Source organism: Jaculus jaculus, chromosome X (genome assembly GCF_020740685.1).
Source record: "Jaculus jaculus isolate mJacJac1 chromosome X, mJacJac1.mat.Y.cur, whole genome shotgun sequence".
In the NCBI taxonomy this organism is placed as follows: Eukaryota; Metazoa; Chordata; class Mammalia; order Rodentia; family Dipodidae; genus Jaculus; species Jaculus jaculus.
The window spans coordinates 37,064,540-37,083,124 of record NC_059125.1 but is presented as its reverse complement, the minus strand read 5'-3'; the positions used below and the strand labels follow the sequence as shown (position 1 = coordinate 37,083,124).

Here is an 18,585-nt window from a genome sequence, read left to right as displayed (position 1 = left end):
CTCCTGTCAGATTGGCCACCATCATGAAAACAAATGATCATAAATGTTGGCGGGGATGTGGAAAAAAAGGAACCCTTCTGCACTGCTGGTGGCAATGCAATCTGGTCCAGCCATTGTGGAAAACAGTGTGGAGGTTCCTAAAACAGCTAGAGATTGATCTACCATATGACCCAGCTATAGCACTCCTAGGCATATATCCAAAGGACTCATGTCATTTCCTCAGAAGTACATGCTCAACCATTTTTATTGCTGCTCAATTTATAATAGCTGGGAAATGGAACCAGCCTAGATGTCCCTCAACAGATGAGTGGATAATGAAGATGTGGTACATTTATACAATGGAGTTCTACTCAGCGGTAAAGAAAAATGAGGTTATGAAATTTGCACAAAAATGGATGGACCTGGAAAGTATTATACTAAGTCAGGTAACCCAGGCCCAGAAAGCCAAGCACCACATGTTGTCTCTCATATGTGGATCCTAGCTACAGATGACTGGGCTTCTGTGTGAGAATGAAAATACTTAGTAGCAGAGGCCAGTAAGTTGAAAAGGAGACATAAAGGGTGGAGAAAGGAAGGGAGGAGGATACTTAATAGGTTGATATTGTATATATGCAATTACAATGATTGTAATGGGGAGGTAATATGATAGAGAATGGAATTTCAAATGGGAAAGTCTGGGAGTGGTGAGGGAGGGAATTACCATGGGATATATTTTATAATCATGGAAAATGTTAATAAAAATTAAAAAAAAAAGAAATAAGCTATATAATCAAAAAAAAAAAAAAAAAGCTGGGCATTGTGACACACCCCTTTAATCCCAGCAGTTGGGAGGCAGAGGTAAGAAAATAAAAAAAGGTGGTGTGTTGCAGTCCGGTCCGCATTGCTGGTAGAAATCACCCAACCAAGAGCAGCTTCTGGGAAAAAGAGATTTATTTTGGCTTACAGGCTCAAGGGTAAGGTCCATGATGGCAGGAGAAAACGATGGCATGAGCAGAGGTGGACATCACCCCCTGGCTAACATAAGGTGGACCACAGCAACAGGAGGGTGTGCCAAACACTGGCATGGGGAAATTGGCTTTAATACCCATAAGTTGGTCCCCAACAATACACTCCCTCCAGGAGGCATTAATTCCCAAGTCTCCATCAGCTGGGAACCTAGCATTCAGAACACCTAAGTTTATGGGGGACACCTGAATCAAACCACCACAGGTGGTTTCTTTCAAAGCCTGTCTTCCCTAATTTGATTTCCCAAGACTCATGTAAACAGGATGCAAAGTGGCCCATGGATGTGTCTGTGACAATGGGAGGTGCAACCAGGACATCTACAATTCAAGGGTTAGTGTTCCTTTGCAGTGACAACAGATCCTGTCTCAAAAAAGTTAGAACATAGATACCTCTAGGTTGTCCTTTCACCTCCACATGAATTCTGTGGCACACACTTGCCACCCCCCCCCCATAAAATGATGAAAAAAAATAGAACTCAAAAATGACCTATGACATATTCAAATAATAGAGTGAATCAACCTTATGAAAGATCAGAAAACAGAATGTTATCTTAATTCTTTTGAAATATTCCAAACTATGAGATAATAATCAATAAAATATTCAATTAAATTTGAGAACAAGAAATATTCTTGAAATATTTTTTTATTTATTCTTTCTCACTAAAGAAGCTCCCTTAATAGGAGAAGATGGTCCTGTAATTCGGAGTTTAGCATTTTCACGGATAAAATTGTGTGGAATAACAGGTATGTTGCCATCGTCCTTCTTAGTACTATCAATTTTGGCTTTTACATCTGTGTACGAAATGGGTGATGGAGGTAACCCATTTATTTCATACAACCAGTATATTTCATCTGTCTGTAAATAAAATAAAGAAGGAGAGATATAAGAAGTCAGAGATTAGGAAAAATTGGGGGACATTTATCATGATTAGTAGTTTCTTTGTAATATATGATGTGGAAAAGTTACAAAAGTATGGTTTTACTTACAATGAAAAGTAGTTAATGAAAAAATAAGTAAACCTTTAGACTTTATGAGTTAAGGGCCATTCACTGAAAGACATCTCTGAGATAATGCCTGCCCTTTTGCTGAACTAATGTGACCCCTGACCAAGGACAGCAATCTATTTTGTAACCACAAAACCACTACGCAGTATGAACTTAATTCATGAAAACTATGAATTTCAAAATGAACTTATGCATGAAAATTTAAACAAGTTTATAGAAATTACTATTATAAGCTGATCTGAGTTTTGAATCATGAAATTACATAACATTTTCAACTCACTGGCTCACTTCCATTCTTGGGATTACCATTCAAAATATTTTATATATGTATGTATTTTCTCAATTATATAAATAAATAAATTGAGAGAGACTATGACTGTCAGGCTCTCTTGACACTGCAAATGAATTACAGGTATTAGTTTTCTTTATTTTTTTTTTAACATTCTAAGGGAGCACACCCTTGAGAACAACCTCCGCTGGGATAGCTCTCCTGGGACAGCTCTCCTAAGACAAGCATGGCTATGACTTTCTTTGCTTTTGACCTTTTAAAGATCATTAATTGGTGTAATCATATTATTCTTGCTCAGGCCTTGTATTTTTAATTTATTAAAACTGTATCACCTAGCTATGAGTATTTCAAACTAAACTCCTTGTGACACAGAGTTTCCAGCAAAATCCTACTAGAGTGAGTCCAAAGCCTCCTATCTAACAAATGGAGAAAATTTTATAGTTGTTTTAAGGCAGGGACTAATTATTATCATGGAGGAAGTCATAGACAACTGATAATTCTCTTTCTGTTTTCCCAAAGGATTTCTGTGGCCACACATCTCATGGGTGAGTTATGTCAGAAGAGTATGGTAGGAGAGGGAGGCTTCATGATTAACATATGAAAGAGCCAAATGACAGAGTAAAAAACTGGAAATCCCTCCTTACTGGGGCTCTATAAAACAGAGAAAACATCATAAGAAAAGTCCTGAGTCTCCAAATACAGAATACAGCACATGCTTTGTAAAATTACTCACAAATGTTCATGGATCTCATGGCCTAGTACCAGCTGTATTTCTAACCTTCTCAGCCCTGTAGCCTACTTCCATTCCTGGCAGTATGCTTTTCTTTCTGAATACACAGTGTGCCTCTATTTGCACTACTCTTTATGTGTCCTTGTCCAAATCTTTGTTCTAGAAATGAGAACCTGGAAATTATAATTGGTGCCCTCCAGAGTCCCATCAATGACTCTAATAGTCACACACATCTTATACATAGGTTCAAATTACCTAGAAGCACATGTAATCATAAATTTAAAAAATATTGAAAGTAGAATAAGACCTCTACTTTAGTTAATTATAATTTACTAATATAGCTTTCCTTGTTTAAATATTTTACTATAGACATAAAAACTTCCATTGAAGAAAGTCCTCACAGGACTGTATGTACTATTTCACATCTTTGTGAAACACTAAATGAATAGTTGTTATTTAGTGATATTTCATAATTATTAGTTTTAGATATGATAAGGTCATCATAGTTATGATTTTTATCATTTACCAATTTGGTGGAATATTTCACAATCAATGCAGCATTTGGGTATTATTTATTTATTTATTTATTTATTTATTTATTTATTTATTATTTGGTTTTTTTGAGGTAGGGTCTCACTCTAGCACAGGCTGTCCTTGAATTCACTATGTAATCTCAGGGTGGCCTTGAACTCATGGCAACCCTCCTACCCCTGCCTCCTGAGTGCTGAGATTAAAGGCGTGTACCACCACACCCAGCTTGTGAGTGTTATTAATTTTTTTGAGGTAGGGTCTCACTCTAGTCCAGGCTGATCTGGAATTCACTATGTAGTATCAGGTGGCCTCAAACTCATGGTGAGCCACCTACCTCTTCCTCCCTAGTGCTGGGATTATAGATGTGTGCCACCATGCCTGGCTCTGGGTATTATTTTTAAAGTAATATTGAATGAAGCAAAGGGATGGGTAAATAAGTGAAGCAGGATTGTCCATAGTTTATAAATCTTCAAACTGAATGATGAGTATATGACAATTATTTATTCTATTTCTGTTCATAATAAGAATTTTACATGATATGCAATGAATGAATAAACTAATATATTTTGTTTTTATAACTCAATCTCATTATAGTATTTAATACTTTGACAATATACTCTTAAATTTGAAAAATGACTATTGCAGTGGCTGGAGGCCAAAGCGTGCTCATTCTCTCTCTGTCAAATAAATAAATAAAATATATTTTAAAAATTATTTAAGAATTATGGAAGTAAAAATAAAAACTACATGATTTACAGTCACATAAAAATTTCTAAAAATTACTCAAAAGACTCTCGGTGTGGAGTACATAGTGAATTCCAGGTCAGTCTGAGCTAGAGTGAGATCCTACCTTAGAGAACCAAAAAAAATATTTCAAATACATTAAGTTATTTGCAATAGTCATTTTTCAAATTTAACAGTATATAGTCAAAATATTAAATACTATAATGAAGAAAGAAAAAAGGTAAATTTTTGAACCATAAAACTATATTGTAAATTGGCCATTTCTATAGAACACATTAGCAAATAAATACAATATTGAAAACTTATCTTGTAAGAGTCATTTCTGTGTAGAGAGAGAGAGAATGGGCATGCTTTGGCCTCCAGCCACTGCAAACTCCAGATGCATGTGTGTCCTTGTGCATCTGGCTTACATAGGTCCTAGAGACTCAAACCAGGATCCTTTGGCTTTGCAGGCAAATGCCTTAACTGCAAAGCCATCTCTCTAGCCCTGTCTTCCACAGTTCTTTAATATGGAAGTAAAATAATTCCTTATTTCCTAGATATTGACAACCTTTTATATTCCATATTTGAATTATTTTGCTCAAAAACTGGAAAGTAAAAATAATACATAGATGAAGTATGTTGACTTTTATAAGGCAATATTATTGTTTATCTGGAGAAATTAGGCAAGTCCTTTTCATATTTATTACACTCAGTGCTTATATTGAGAGCAAACACCTTTCATTGGTGCCCTTAAAGAACTTACCTGTATTACAAGTGTTGCTTGATATTTCTTTCCATACATTCGTGGTTTAAATCCAACCACCATGACAATTCCTTTAGTGTAAAATGGAGGAAGTTCTCCAGAATCAGGTTTTACAAAAAATTCCCTATCACTGCCAGGTAGGAAATACGCCATGAATGGTTCATAGTATCTGGAAAAAAAGTGAGTACAATCCATAAAATTTGATTATTAGTTTATTCTGTTTGTGAGAACTTAATCAAAAAAGCATGCATCTATACTATTGCAACAAGATTGCATTTCAACATAAAACCTTTCAAGGCTGAATTAAGAACATATAGACAAATTGAAAATAACAATATTTTAGGAATAAATTAAAACTTTCCAGTAGGGAAAATTAGATAGTTTCTTAGGTAACTGCTATGTTCCATGCAAAGATTTAATATCAATAATTTGAATTATTTTAAACTCATCCAAAAATAAATATACTTAGTTAAAACACTCAAAAACTATTAGGTAACCAAACTCAGAAGAATATATATACATATGTGACAGATATAAATGAAAAATAATGGATGAAATCAGTGAAATTCTTCTTTGGTTTATTGTAAATGTCAACATGGTCAAGAGACTTAGCTAGAATACCTTAAAACACCTTCAAATAAAACAAAAAATGAAGGATATACTATAATTGATGACATAAGAATGAAAACAATTTTTAAAAAAGTATGAACAACTACAAACTCAAATTAATAGCCTAGAAGAATAAATGTCAAGAGATATATAACTTAAAAGAAATAGAAAATCTGACCAGGTTTATAGCTAGCAATAAGATTAAATCTGTCAGGTGACTTCACTAGTGAATTTTACCAATATTTTAGAGAATTAATATTGTAATTTCTCAAGGTCTTTTAAAAAATTGATGATTAACGAAGACTTCCAAACTTAATTTATGAGATTAGCATCAACAAAAATAAAAAATGGTGAATATTTGGATTAATGCAGAATTAAAAATATCTAACCAAAGGAAAGAAACAGCATTTTAAATAGATCCTATGCTAAGACCAAATGGGGTTCCTGTGTGAGGCAATATTGTTCATCAGATGAAGATCACAAACAAAATTCCTTGATCCATGTTGGGTTCATTTTAGGTCTACTTCAATGATGAGGTCTTGGGAGCCAAATAAACAAAAAATTTTTTTAAAACATTGTAAAAATAAGAGACATCACCATATATTCTGGTAGGTTCCTCACTCTAACTTGAGCCACAGAAATTCATTCATATTTTATGTATTTCACATTTGTTATTTATATTTTAGAAATGTATAGAAAATATTTTAATTATCAGCTACTTTATGATGATAAATTTAACATAGTACATTAGATTCATCTTCTATCTTACTATTTTTTTCTACTGCATTTGGAATCACATCCAATGAGACCTATTCCCTTAAATATTTATGCTGTTATTAACTAGTAGCATAAATTTACTTCCTGCATAACTAAACCTTCATAACTCTATAATAGCAATTTCTCATTATCATTATTGGCATTCCTTGAACAATACCATTTTATTATGTGCTTTTATGACTTTGCTTCTTTCATATACCACAAACTCACACATTGCAGATTTCAGTTGAGGGTTATGCAATGTGGGATCAGCAGTCTTTACGTTGTCTAGCAATGTGGAGTCTCTATGCAGAGAATCATACAGGCCTGGCCTGAGTGGTGCTTGTCTTTTTATTTCAGAATGTAAATATATTTATTTTCAAGGTTATGGGTAAAATGTTCAAGTATTAGGTGAACTTTAGGTGAATATATTTCAGGAAGGCATGTCTATCTTCTGTCCAGCTTATAGGTAAAAGGTTTAGGATGTAGCTAACTAATTAGGAAGCTTAGAATAAATATGAGCATAGTTTGTAAAATATAATCATCAATGTAGTTTTTAGATGAGAATATGGACTTGACATATCTAAACAGAAGTCCATGAGGAATTATGAAAGAGTTCTGCTGCATGCATAAGTGGCAGAGTGAAAATATGGCCAATGTGTCAGCACGTAAAAAGAACATAACAGCAGAGAATATATGAACACAGCATATATAAGAGTTATCATGGTTGTGGGAGGTAGTGGATGCTTCCATATGATCAATGGAGCTCTACCAAAGAATGCCCACTTGTCATCTGTACACTACTTTGTGATGATTACAAAAGAATAGCTACAGTATATGAAAGTTAATGAAAAGCTTGACATTGCATTTGAGAGTGAAGGCACAGTTTGTTTTCAACAAAGTAGCTCTAACAAAGAAGTCAGTAAAAAATGTGATGAGGGATTTGATGTTTAAGGAATCTGTGCTTACATTTGAAAAGACAGAATCACTAGATTCACTAGAATTGTTGCTTGAAATTGGGGACACAGTAGTTACCTATTCTTGGCAATTGTGCCTACTACACATGTCTGCAGTAAACAATGTCCATTGTAATAACAAACTTCTGTGATTGTGGCTTCAAGAAGGACCAATTTGTAGGAACAATTTTAGATATTTGGAAGGGAGTTTCATATACTGTCTCTTTAGCATAATCACAGAATTAGTTTCCCCTCTAATACCTATGTCCCTAGCCATAGGCTTATGGATATGTTTATAGTGCCAAGCAAGAAATTCTTCCCATTGAGTAGGCATCAAAACCAACTAAAGAGGCTGGGGAAATGGATTAATGGTTAAAGGTATCCTAGTACCCACATGAAGCCAGAAGAATGATGTGACACATGCATCTAGAGTTCATTTGCAGTGGCAGAAGGGCCTGGTAAGCCAATACTCTCTCTGCGTATGTTTCTCTCTTTCAAGTAAATAAATAAAATATTGAAAATAATGAAGATGTAATCACCTAACCCTGAGTAAAAGTAATCTCATTGTTTAAAAGTTTTACAAATATTTTAGTATCTTTATGTTGTTATTATTATTTTTATTATTATTATCATTAACATATTGCATATGGATACGCCATGTGTTGGTACCCTCTTTTCCCTCGTCTCTTCCTCCATTCTGTGGGAGACACCCCTCAGCTGGGTTGCAGATATTCCCTATGGGGTTGTGGTTTATGCATTGTGGGAGCAGCAGTAATTACTTTTGGTGGGAGGGAATTCCTGTGGGCATAAAGTCTCAACCTATGGCTCTTAGAATCTTTCTGGCCCCTCTTCAGCAATATTACCAGAGCCATGGTGGGTGAATTTTAAGTCTACTTTAGTGATGAGCCTCTGGATCTCTGCTTTGGCATGTGCTGAGTATCCTTGGGGTTTGTCTCCTACACCCTGATGCTGATTGTCAGGTTCAGCATGGAACAGCACTCATGCTTATCTCCAGTCTACATTACTGGCACTTTTGTCAAAGATTAAGTAGCTGTAGTTACTTGACCCTAAAGGTCTGGGTCTTCAATTTTGTTCTGTTGGTATATATTCTTGTTTTTATCCCAGTACCATGGTGTTTTTGTTACTATGGCTTTGTAATATAGCTTTAGAATTGGTATGGTGATACTTCCAGAGGTGTTTTTTTGTTTTTTTGTTTTTTTTTTTTTTCCTGCTGAGGATGTGTTTGGTATCTGAGGCCTGCTGCCATTCCATGTAAATTTTGAGATCATTTTTCTATCACTATGAAGAATGATGCTGGGATTTTTATTGGCATTCCATTACATCTGTATATTAATTTTGGTAGAATTACCAATTTCACAATATTAATTCTACTTAGGAGCATGGGAGGACTTTCTATCTTCTGAAATCCTCCTCTATTTTTTTTTCTTGAGTTTTTCTTTCTTTTTTTTTATTTTCATTATATAGGTCTTCACATCCTTGGGTAGTGTTATTCCAAGGCATTTAATTTTTTTGTTGTTGAAAATGGGATAGCCTCACTGATTTCTTTCTCTGTATATTTGTCTTTTGTATATACAAAGGCCACTAATTTTTGTGCATTCATTTTGTATCCTGCCACTTTACTGAAGGAATTATCACCTTTAGAAATTCTGAGATGGATACTTCCATCAAAATGGATGGACAGATGGGTTTTCAGGCAGGTTCAGTATGGACTGTATCCTAGGGCCTAGATCTGTAGTATATGTGAGCATGAGGAAGAGAAATCCTCTGTTGAATGAGAAGAGAAGGCTATGTTTATTTGACACACAATAGCACTTGCAGATTGTGAGCACTGTTACCACTGCCTAGAGAAATGTCACCAACTTAGGCTGCCTAATATTTGATTCCTGTGTCCTCTGCAACACAGGGATAATATGACATATTTGCTAGCTTCTCCAGGCCCTAATGAAAGTGGGAATATTTTTTTAAAGGAAAAAAAAATTTCTGAGTAGAGATGGAATTAGGCTTTATGACAATGTAAACACGATTGGCCCATGAACTTTCTGGGAAGCCATTGGGCCTGCTGTTGGAGTTATGTGCATTAGGGTAAGAAAATGCATATAAGAAACTTATCAGCACTAACCCTTTTAAAAGATGCATAGAAAGGAAATGCAGAAAAAATCATGTGCTACCAATGCATATCTGACCTGATCTGTAATCCTTAGTTCAGGCCCTAGTCAAATTCCTATCATAATGACAAAACACCAGTGCGTTACATAACATTACAGTTTTGCAACTATGATATTCAGACCTGGCTAATGTTATGATGATTCAGTGTTCCTTCATCAGATAAATCATTTTACATTTCAGTTTGTAAGCTGACTTTTCAATTATACATTTTTAATCCCTTGACATGTGGCTTGTCTGATCTGTATAAAATGTGCTCATCTGATACAGAAAAAGCATTAATTATAAGAGAGCAATCATTTTAGTTGCATCCAGAAAATGTGTAGGTTTTAAGATAAATGCAATTCAAGGAGCTAGCATCACTATTCTATCATCATATCATCATCATCATCATTTCTATTTTATTAGAGTCAAAGTTCATAATTAACATTGTCAGAATGACAAGATACTTCAAGGATAGGCAGTTTAAAGGATATTTTAATCACTTCATACAATATTTATTAACTCCCTTGGGCTATAAAATTAATTTAACCTTTCTCATATGTTAGTATCTTCTATATGGGAGCTGATAACCTAGCGACATACTGACATACTTGGAAATCCAAGGATTTAATATGATCCCATCTAGAATATTAAGGACAAAGTAAATTTCTGATTCCTATTATTTGTGATCTAGTCCAAGATTCAACAAAGGGAAGTATAATTAATGGTTCAGCTACTGAAATGATCCACAAAGACTAGTGAAAATTAAAGAAAAATTTTATATGACAGCACATCATTAAGCAGTAAATTAGTGCTATGGGAGATGAAGAGAGTAAGAATTCACAGAGGAAATGAATCTATGGGTGGACTGGCCAGATAAGTGCTGAAAACATACTTTTAAAGGGTCATTTTGGCTCTGTGGAGATTAGACTGCAAGAAGGATTAGATTGGGTGGAGAACATAAAATTTTGTGATAATACAGGCAAGATATTCATGGTTTAGATCAATGTAGGCTGAATAGTAATGGTGATAGGTATTTTCTGGTTTTATAGGTTATATGGGAAGATTTTAATGGGTTAGATATGACATGAACTAGAAATAGAAAATCAAAGTTTACAATAAATTATCTAAGGAAATGTAAAAATTCAATTATCACTTAAATGAGAATACTGAATAAAGACCCATTTTAGGGAGAAATTCAATAATTTACTTGTGAAACTTTATGTTAATTATGAATCTTCCACTAAAAAGAGGGGTGTAAATAGAAGAAATTTAAGGTTGTGAGGGACAAAAATATTTAAAGGTTTAGGTAAATCTAAAGGATTTAGTGGAAGAATCTAAGAATGGTTACAGAGGAACAAATCCAAGGAAGTATGAGGCCCTGAGTTTGATATGAGAACATTGGCTCAATATGGGCATAGAGTACGTAAGATTAAAAGAATAATTAATCTTTGCCTTGAAAATAATGTGGACAGTGTTTTAAATACCAAGTGGCGGTGGTGATGGTACTGGGTGTATTATCTGAGTACATATTATAGTCATCAAGTGCCATGCAATGGGTGGTATAAGAAATTATAACATTAGATTACATGTTGAGGGGGCCTTCCTAATATGTATTTAATGACTTTGTAGCATACAGTAGTAGGGGTAGGGTATTGTGATGATATAACATTCAATTCTGGTATTCAGGGGAACAGGAAAATGAAATGCGGAGTCCTAGCAGTAAGGAGATACCTATCTATAGCATCCAACCAAAACTTAACTCTCTGGTTAAGAACCACTAGATCTAGTATCAAATCTCATTTTCTTTCTCTCAGTTAGTAATGCCTTAACTATGTAGACCCTTGAAATTCGTAAAACCATAATATTATTGTTACATAGCTATATTACATGTTGGCAAGCCCTCTAGGACATTTTCAATATATCTACTTCATTGATTTATTTTTATGTATGCATTCCTTTGTTCAAGCATTTATAGACAAGCAATAATGAAGAAACAAGGTGAAAATAGAGCCTCTTTGTTTCAATAATAAGGGGCTTTCTATGGTTTTCTGGGGAGCAGGTTTAGGGGCAGTGAAGCAATGCTGAAAAATGACCACCTGTGATTGGGTGTACATTTAACTCATTGGTAGAATGCTTATCATATGCAAAGCTCTGAGTTTCCCATTCATTACCAAAAAGAAAGAAGAAAGAAAGAAGAAAAACAAGACAACCTTGAAGCAAAATATTATTGGAATATTATTAAAGCTTTCAATGATGACATATATTTACAGAAATTATCAATTCCTTTTGGGCCTAGTGACATAATCTTACAATTTCAGGACTATAGAGGCCGAGTCAGGAAGATCATAAGTTAAAGACTGTATGGGCAAAACTGTCTCAAAACACAACAAAAATAAATAAAGTAAAAGAGGTGGGTTCAGCTGAGGAGCACTTGGCAAGCAGGTGAGATTCATTCCCAAGTACTAAAAACAAAAGAAAACAAAACAAAATAAACAAAAATCCTAACTATTAACTTTCTGTATCTTAATTATACTAACCATTATGATATAAACTTTGCCATTGAAAAGAAATAGCTGGTGACTATATCTAGAAAGAATGTGAGGGAGAGTTTATTGACTTAGAAGAGGCTTGAGATACTCAAGTAGCCAAGCTCCATCATGGGATGACTGCACAGTTTTAATTTGCCTTAACAATTTCTTACTGAAAATTTTTCCTTTTTTATATCTAGGCCAACATAATGCAAATAAAGTAATATCTTAGAACTTTCAGGGTCTATAGCACAAAATGCCATGCTGGTTTTCTTAGAATACATATTATGGTAAGTCAACCACAGTATATATAGTCTACTTACTCAGGACATATTGAGTAGAAAGACTATGAGAAGGCACTCCTGTTGACAGTCCCAGTTGGGTTTCTTGGCAACAACCAAATAAATTGCTACTTCATTGTGGTCATCCTGCTCAGCAAAGATTTCATATGACTAGAGACTTAACCAATATGTGATTGCTACTACATGAGAAAACCACTAAATTCTTCCAATAATTTCCTCCAAATATTCTATTTTTTTCATTTATTGAGGATAATTCTATTTGCTACTGAATCTTGTTTATGAAAGAACTATTTAGGATCTATACTATAAGGGCTACATTATTACTTTCTCAGAATCAAAACTGAACTGAATAAAATCTATAATTTAGAATATATTTGGGTGGATGTTTTGGATTTCTTGGTAAATTTGTACAGCTTATTTAACATAAGAAAGTTTAGACTTCCAGTTAAGATGGCGGCGTAGGTACCATGCCAAAGCAGCCTAGGGGGGAAAAAGACCAAAAAAACTCAGCAAAATACACACTTTTACTAAAAAGTGAGGTGTATAGGAAATTAAAGCGGCAGCGGAGAAGTAGAAGAGTTATAGAGCATCCAGAGCCTGCACAGGCGGGAAAAGCGGCTCCGGCAGCTCGGCCAACCACCGCGGCCGCGGCGCAGCAGAAAGCCGCCAGACTCGGCTCGAGCCGCAGGAAAAGCCAGGTGCGGGATTTTCCCCTCACACCACGCTCTCTGCAACTCGGGAAACGTGAGGGGAGAGCGGCAGCTAGCAGCGGAGGAGCAGACCGCGAGGTAGAAGAACGCGTGGAACAGCGAGACAACCAGAGCAGCCATGGCTCCCTCCCCTCCCCCACAACCTGAACCCAGCTCCAACGAACACAGCAGCGGCCCGGGACCCGGCCACGCCAACTTGGGCTGACAACAGGACCCAAGCAGGAGCAGAGTTCAGGAGCAACATCAGCGGCTCCAGCACTGGTACCAGCGGCCCCAGCAGCAGCAGACCCAGGAGCGGCAGCAGCGGCAGATCCCGCAGCAGCACCTTCAGGGGGAGCAGTGGCAGTGGACACAGCAGCAGCAGCTTCAGCAGCAGTGGTGGCTCCAGAAGTGGCAGCTACAGTAGCAGCAGAGGCAGCAGCAGCGGCTCAGTTTGCCCCGTAGGAAAAGCAAGTGCCCAGCTCCAGAAATCAGAACAGCAGCCCAACGACCCAGGCAGCAACTTGACTGAGACCAAAATCACCCAAGGTAACTGGGATTGCACCAGGGAAGGGTCTCACTTGGTCACAAGCTGACTTGGATCCCTCAACAGACCAGAAATCTAAACCTCTTTGTTGATAGAGGATCTGGTCATTATAATAACTACTCTTGCATACATACTCGGGGCTGTTTTTGATTGAATGTGTACAGTGTTTAGTTAAATTTTAGAATCTACCTATATTTTCTTCCACTCAGCCTGCTTGAATACTCCTATAGCAGGGAAACTCAACCCCTAAGAACATCTTTGTAGATACTCTGAGAGTCTTAAGAGCCACACCTAATACCTTAAGGTCCTACCCTGAAAATATATTACATCAAATCAATTGATACAGCTAAGAATACACAGCTAGCTAGAAAATCCAAGCATTAACTTAATCCAAGACGCAAAAATATATACATTATAACACAAGAAACACTAAAAAGCAAGACGACATAAATCCACCTAAAAGTATTAATGCATCAGAAATGTCCTCCAGTGAGAACGAGTTAGAGGAAATGCCTGAGAAAGAGTTCAAAAGAATAATTATAAATATGTTCAAAGAGGTCAAACAACACATGAAAACTATCAAGGAAGAAATCAAAGAGGAAATCAAAGGAATCAAAGAAGAGGCAGGACACCAATTTAATGAAATAAAGAAGGCAATACAAGACATAAATAGGGAAATAGAAATAATAAAGAAAAACCAGTCAGAATTACTAGCAATGAAGAACAGAGTTAATGAAATAAAAAACTCTGTAGAAAATCTCACCAGTAGGATGGATGAGGGAGAGGACAGAATATCTAAGCTAGAAGACCAGGTGGCAGACCTAATGCAGTCCAACAAAGAGAAAGACAAACTTATAGAAAAGTATGAGTGGGAATTTCAAGAAATTCGGGACACTATGAAAAGATCCAATATAAGAATTCAGGGCATAGTAGAAGGAGAAGAACTCCACTCCAGAGGCATAGTAGTCATCTTCAACAAAATCATAGAGGAAAATTTCCCCCAAATTGGGAAAGAGGTGCCAATACATATACAGGAAGCCTTTAGAACCCCAGCCAGACAAAACCCAGAAAGAACCTCTCCTCGCCATAGTATAACCAAACTTCCAAACACAGACACCAAAGAAAAAATATTGAAAGCAGTTAGAGAGAAAAATCAAGTTACCTACAAAAGCAAGCCCATCAGGATTACAGCAGATTATTCAACACAAACTTTTAAAGCCAGAAGGGCTTGGAGTGATATATTCCAAGTTCTGAAAGATAACAACTGTCAACCAAGGTTACTTTATCCTGAAAAGTTATCCATTCAAATAGATGGAGAAATAAAGACATTCCAAGACAAAAGCAGGTTAAAGGAGTATTTGAAGACAAAACCAGCTCTACAGAAAATACTTGATAGAATCCTCCATGCTGAACAAAAGGAAAAGCACACATATAAGGAACCTATAAAAAGCAAGCTATACTCAAATACCAGTTAACAGAAGAGCGCACAGGTAGAACCAGAAACACACACACACACACACAAAAATGGCAAACATAAATACACACCTTTCAATAATATCTCTTATTATCAACGGTCTCAATGCCCCAACAAAAGGACATAGATTTGCGACTGGGTTAAAAAGGAGGATCCTACAATTTGTTGTCTCCAAGAAACTCACCTTTCTACAAAGGATAGACATTATCTTAGGGTGAAAGGTTGGAAGACGTTGTTTTAAGCAAATGGGCCTAGAAAACAAGCAGGGGTTGCTATCCTAATATCAGACAGGGTAGAATTTAGTCCGACGTTAGTCAAGAAAGATAAGGAAGGTCACTTTATATTGATTAAGGGCACACTCCAACAGGAGGACATTAAAATCCTAAACATATATGCACTTAACATGGGGGCTCCCAAATTCGTCAAACAAACACTATTAGAACTAAGGTCACAGATAACACCAAACACAGTGGTGGTGGGTGACTTTAACACCACACTCTCATCAATTGACAGGTCATCCAGGGAAAGAATAAACAGAGAGGCATCTGGACTAAATGAGGTCATAGAAGGAATGGACCTAACAGATATATACAGGACATTTCATCCAAAGGCTGCAGAATATACATTCTTTTCAGCAGCACATGGAACATTCTCTAAAATAGATCATATATTAGGACACAAAGCAAATCTTAACAAATTCAGGAAAATTGAAATAATTCCTTGCATTCTATCTGACCACAATGGAATTAAACTACAAGTTAGTAGCAAGAAAGGCTATAGAGCATACACAAAATCATGGAAACTAAACAATACACTACTAAATGATGAGTGGGTCAATGAAGAAATCAAAAAGGAAATCAAAAAATTTATAGAGTCAAATGATAATGAGAACACAACATACCAAAATCTCTGGGACACAATGAAGGCAGTTCTGAGAGGTAAATTTATACCTTAAGTGCCTATATTAAGAAATTAGAAAGGTCGCAAGTAAACGACCTAATGCTTCGCCTTAAACCTTGGAATAAGAAGAACAAGGCAAACCAAAAATCAGTAGACGGGAAGAAAAAATAAAGATTAGGGCAGAAATTAATGAAATAGAAACAAAAAGAACAATCCAAAGAATTAATGAAACAAAGAGTTGGTTCTTTGAAAGGATAAACAAGATTGATAAACCCTTAGCAAATCTGACCAAGAGAAAGAGAGAAGAGACACAAATTAATAAAATCAGAGATGAACAAGGTAACATCACAACAGATTCCAGAGAAATTCAAAAAATCATAGGGACATACTATAAAAGCATATACTCCACAAAGTATGAAAATCTGAAAGAAATGGATGATTTCCTTGATCTATATGTCCTACCTAAATTAAATCAAAATGAGATTAATCACTTAAATAGACCTATAACAAACATGGAGATCCGAACAGTTATCAATAATCTCCCAACTAAAAAAAGCCCAGGCCCGGATGGATTCACTGATGAATTTTACCAGACTTTTCAGGAAGAGCTAACACCATTGCTTCTTAAGCTTTTCCAGGAAATAGAAAAAGAAGGAATTCTACCAAACTCCTTCTATGAGGCCAGCATCACCCTGATACCAAAACCAGGCAAAGATAGAACAAAAAAAGAAAATTACAGACCAATCTCCCTCATGAACATAGATGCCAAAATTCTCAACAAAATATTGGCAAACACAATACAAGAGTATATCAAAAAGATCATTCACCCTGACCAAGTAGGCTTTATCCCAGAGATGCAGGGATGGTTCAACATACGCAAATCTATAAATGTAATACATTACATAAACGGGTTGAAGGACAAAAATCACATGATCATCTCATTAGATGCAGAGAAAGCATTTGACAAAATCCAACATCCCTTCATGATAAAAGTCCTACAGAGACTGGGAATAGAAGGAACATATCTCAATATAATAAAGGCTATTTATGAGAAGCCTACAGCCAACATATTACTAAATGGGGAAAAACTGGTAGCTTTTCCACTAAAATCAGGTACAAGACAAGGGTGTCCACTGTCCCCACTTCTATTTAATATAGTTTTGGAAGTCTTAGCCATAGCAATAAGGCAAGAGACACACATAAAAGGGATACAAATCGGAAAGGAAGAAATCAAGTTATTATTTGCAGATGACATGATTCTATACATAAAGGACCCTAAAGACTCTACTAGCAAGCTGTTAGGGCTGATCAAAAACTACAGCAATGTAGCAGGATACAAAATAAATACACAGAAATCAGTAGCCTTCATATATGCTAACAACAAACACACAAAGGATGAAATCAGAGAATCACTCCCATTCACAATTGCATCAAAAATATAAAATACCTTGGAATAAACCTAACCAAGGAAGTAAAGAATCTATACAATGAGAACTTTAAAACACTCAAGCGAGAAATTGCAGAAGACACTAGAAAGTGGAGAAACATCCCTTGTTCCTGGATTGGAAGAATCAATATTGTGAAAATGGCAATCTTACCTAAAGCAATCTACACATTTAATGCAATCCCTATCAAAATTCCAAAGGCTTTCTTCATGGAAATAGAAAAAACAATCCAAAAATTCATTTGGAATCACAAAAAACCTCGAATATCTAAAATAATACTGAGCAACAAAAAAGAGGCTGGTGGTATCACCATACCTGATTTTAACCTATACTACAGAGCCATAGTAAAAAAACAGCATGGTACTGGCACAAAAACAGACATGTAGATCAGTGGAACAGAATAGAGGACCCAGATGTAAGCCCAAGTAGCTATAGCCACCTGATATTCGATAAAAATGCCAAAAATACTCATTGGAGAAGAGACAGCCTCTTCAGCAAATGGTGTTTTGAAAACTGGATAAATATCTGCAGAAGGATGAAAATAGATTCTTCTCTCTCGCCATGCACAAGAATTAAGTCCAAATGGATTAAAGACCTTAACATCAGACCGGAAACTTTGAAACTGCTAGAGGAAAAAGTAGGGGAAACCCTTCAACATATTGGTCTTGGCAAAGACTTTCTGAATACAACCCCAATTGCTCAGGCAATAAAACCACAGACTAACCACTGGGACCTAATGAAATTACAAAGATTTTGCACCGCAAAGGACACAGTGAAAAAAGCAAAGAGGCAACCTACAGAATGGGAAAAAAATCTTTGCCAGCTATATATCTGATAGAGGATTAATATCTAGGATATACAAAGAACTCAAAAAGTTAAATAATAAGGAATTAAACAAGCCAATCAAAAAATGGGCTATGGAGCTAAATAGAGAGTTCTCAAAAGAAGAAGTACGAATGGCATATAAGCATCTAAAAAAATGTTCTACGTCACTAGTCATCAGGGAAATGCAGATTAAAACTACATTGAGATTCCATCTCACTCCTGTCAGATTGGCCACCATCATGAAAACAAATGATCATAAATGTTGGTGGGGATGTGGAAAAAAAGGAACCCTTCTGTACTGCTGATGGGAATGCAATCTGGTCCAGCCATTGTGGAA

The 18,585-nt window shown here is 35.9% G+C and overlaps 1 protein-coding gene across 1 annotated transcript in view; it reads right to left on the bottom strand.

Annotated features, from left to right (window-relative positions):
- Positions 1–1,647: 1,647 nt before the first annotated feature.
- Positions 1,648–18,585, bottom strand: part of Cfap47 (cilia and flagella associated protein 47) — a 290,704-nt gene continuing 273,766 nt past the window's right edge. Inside the window, exons 63-64 of the mRNA XM_045140870.1 lie at positions 5,049–5,217; positions 1,648–1,860 (exon numbers count right to left, since the gene is read on the bottom strand). Coding sequence (XP_044996805.1) covers positions 1,648–1,860; positions 5,049–5,217 — 382 coding nt within the window. The remainder of the gene's footprint in view (positions 1,861–5,048; positions 5,218–18,585) is intronic.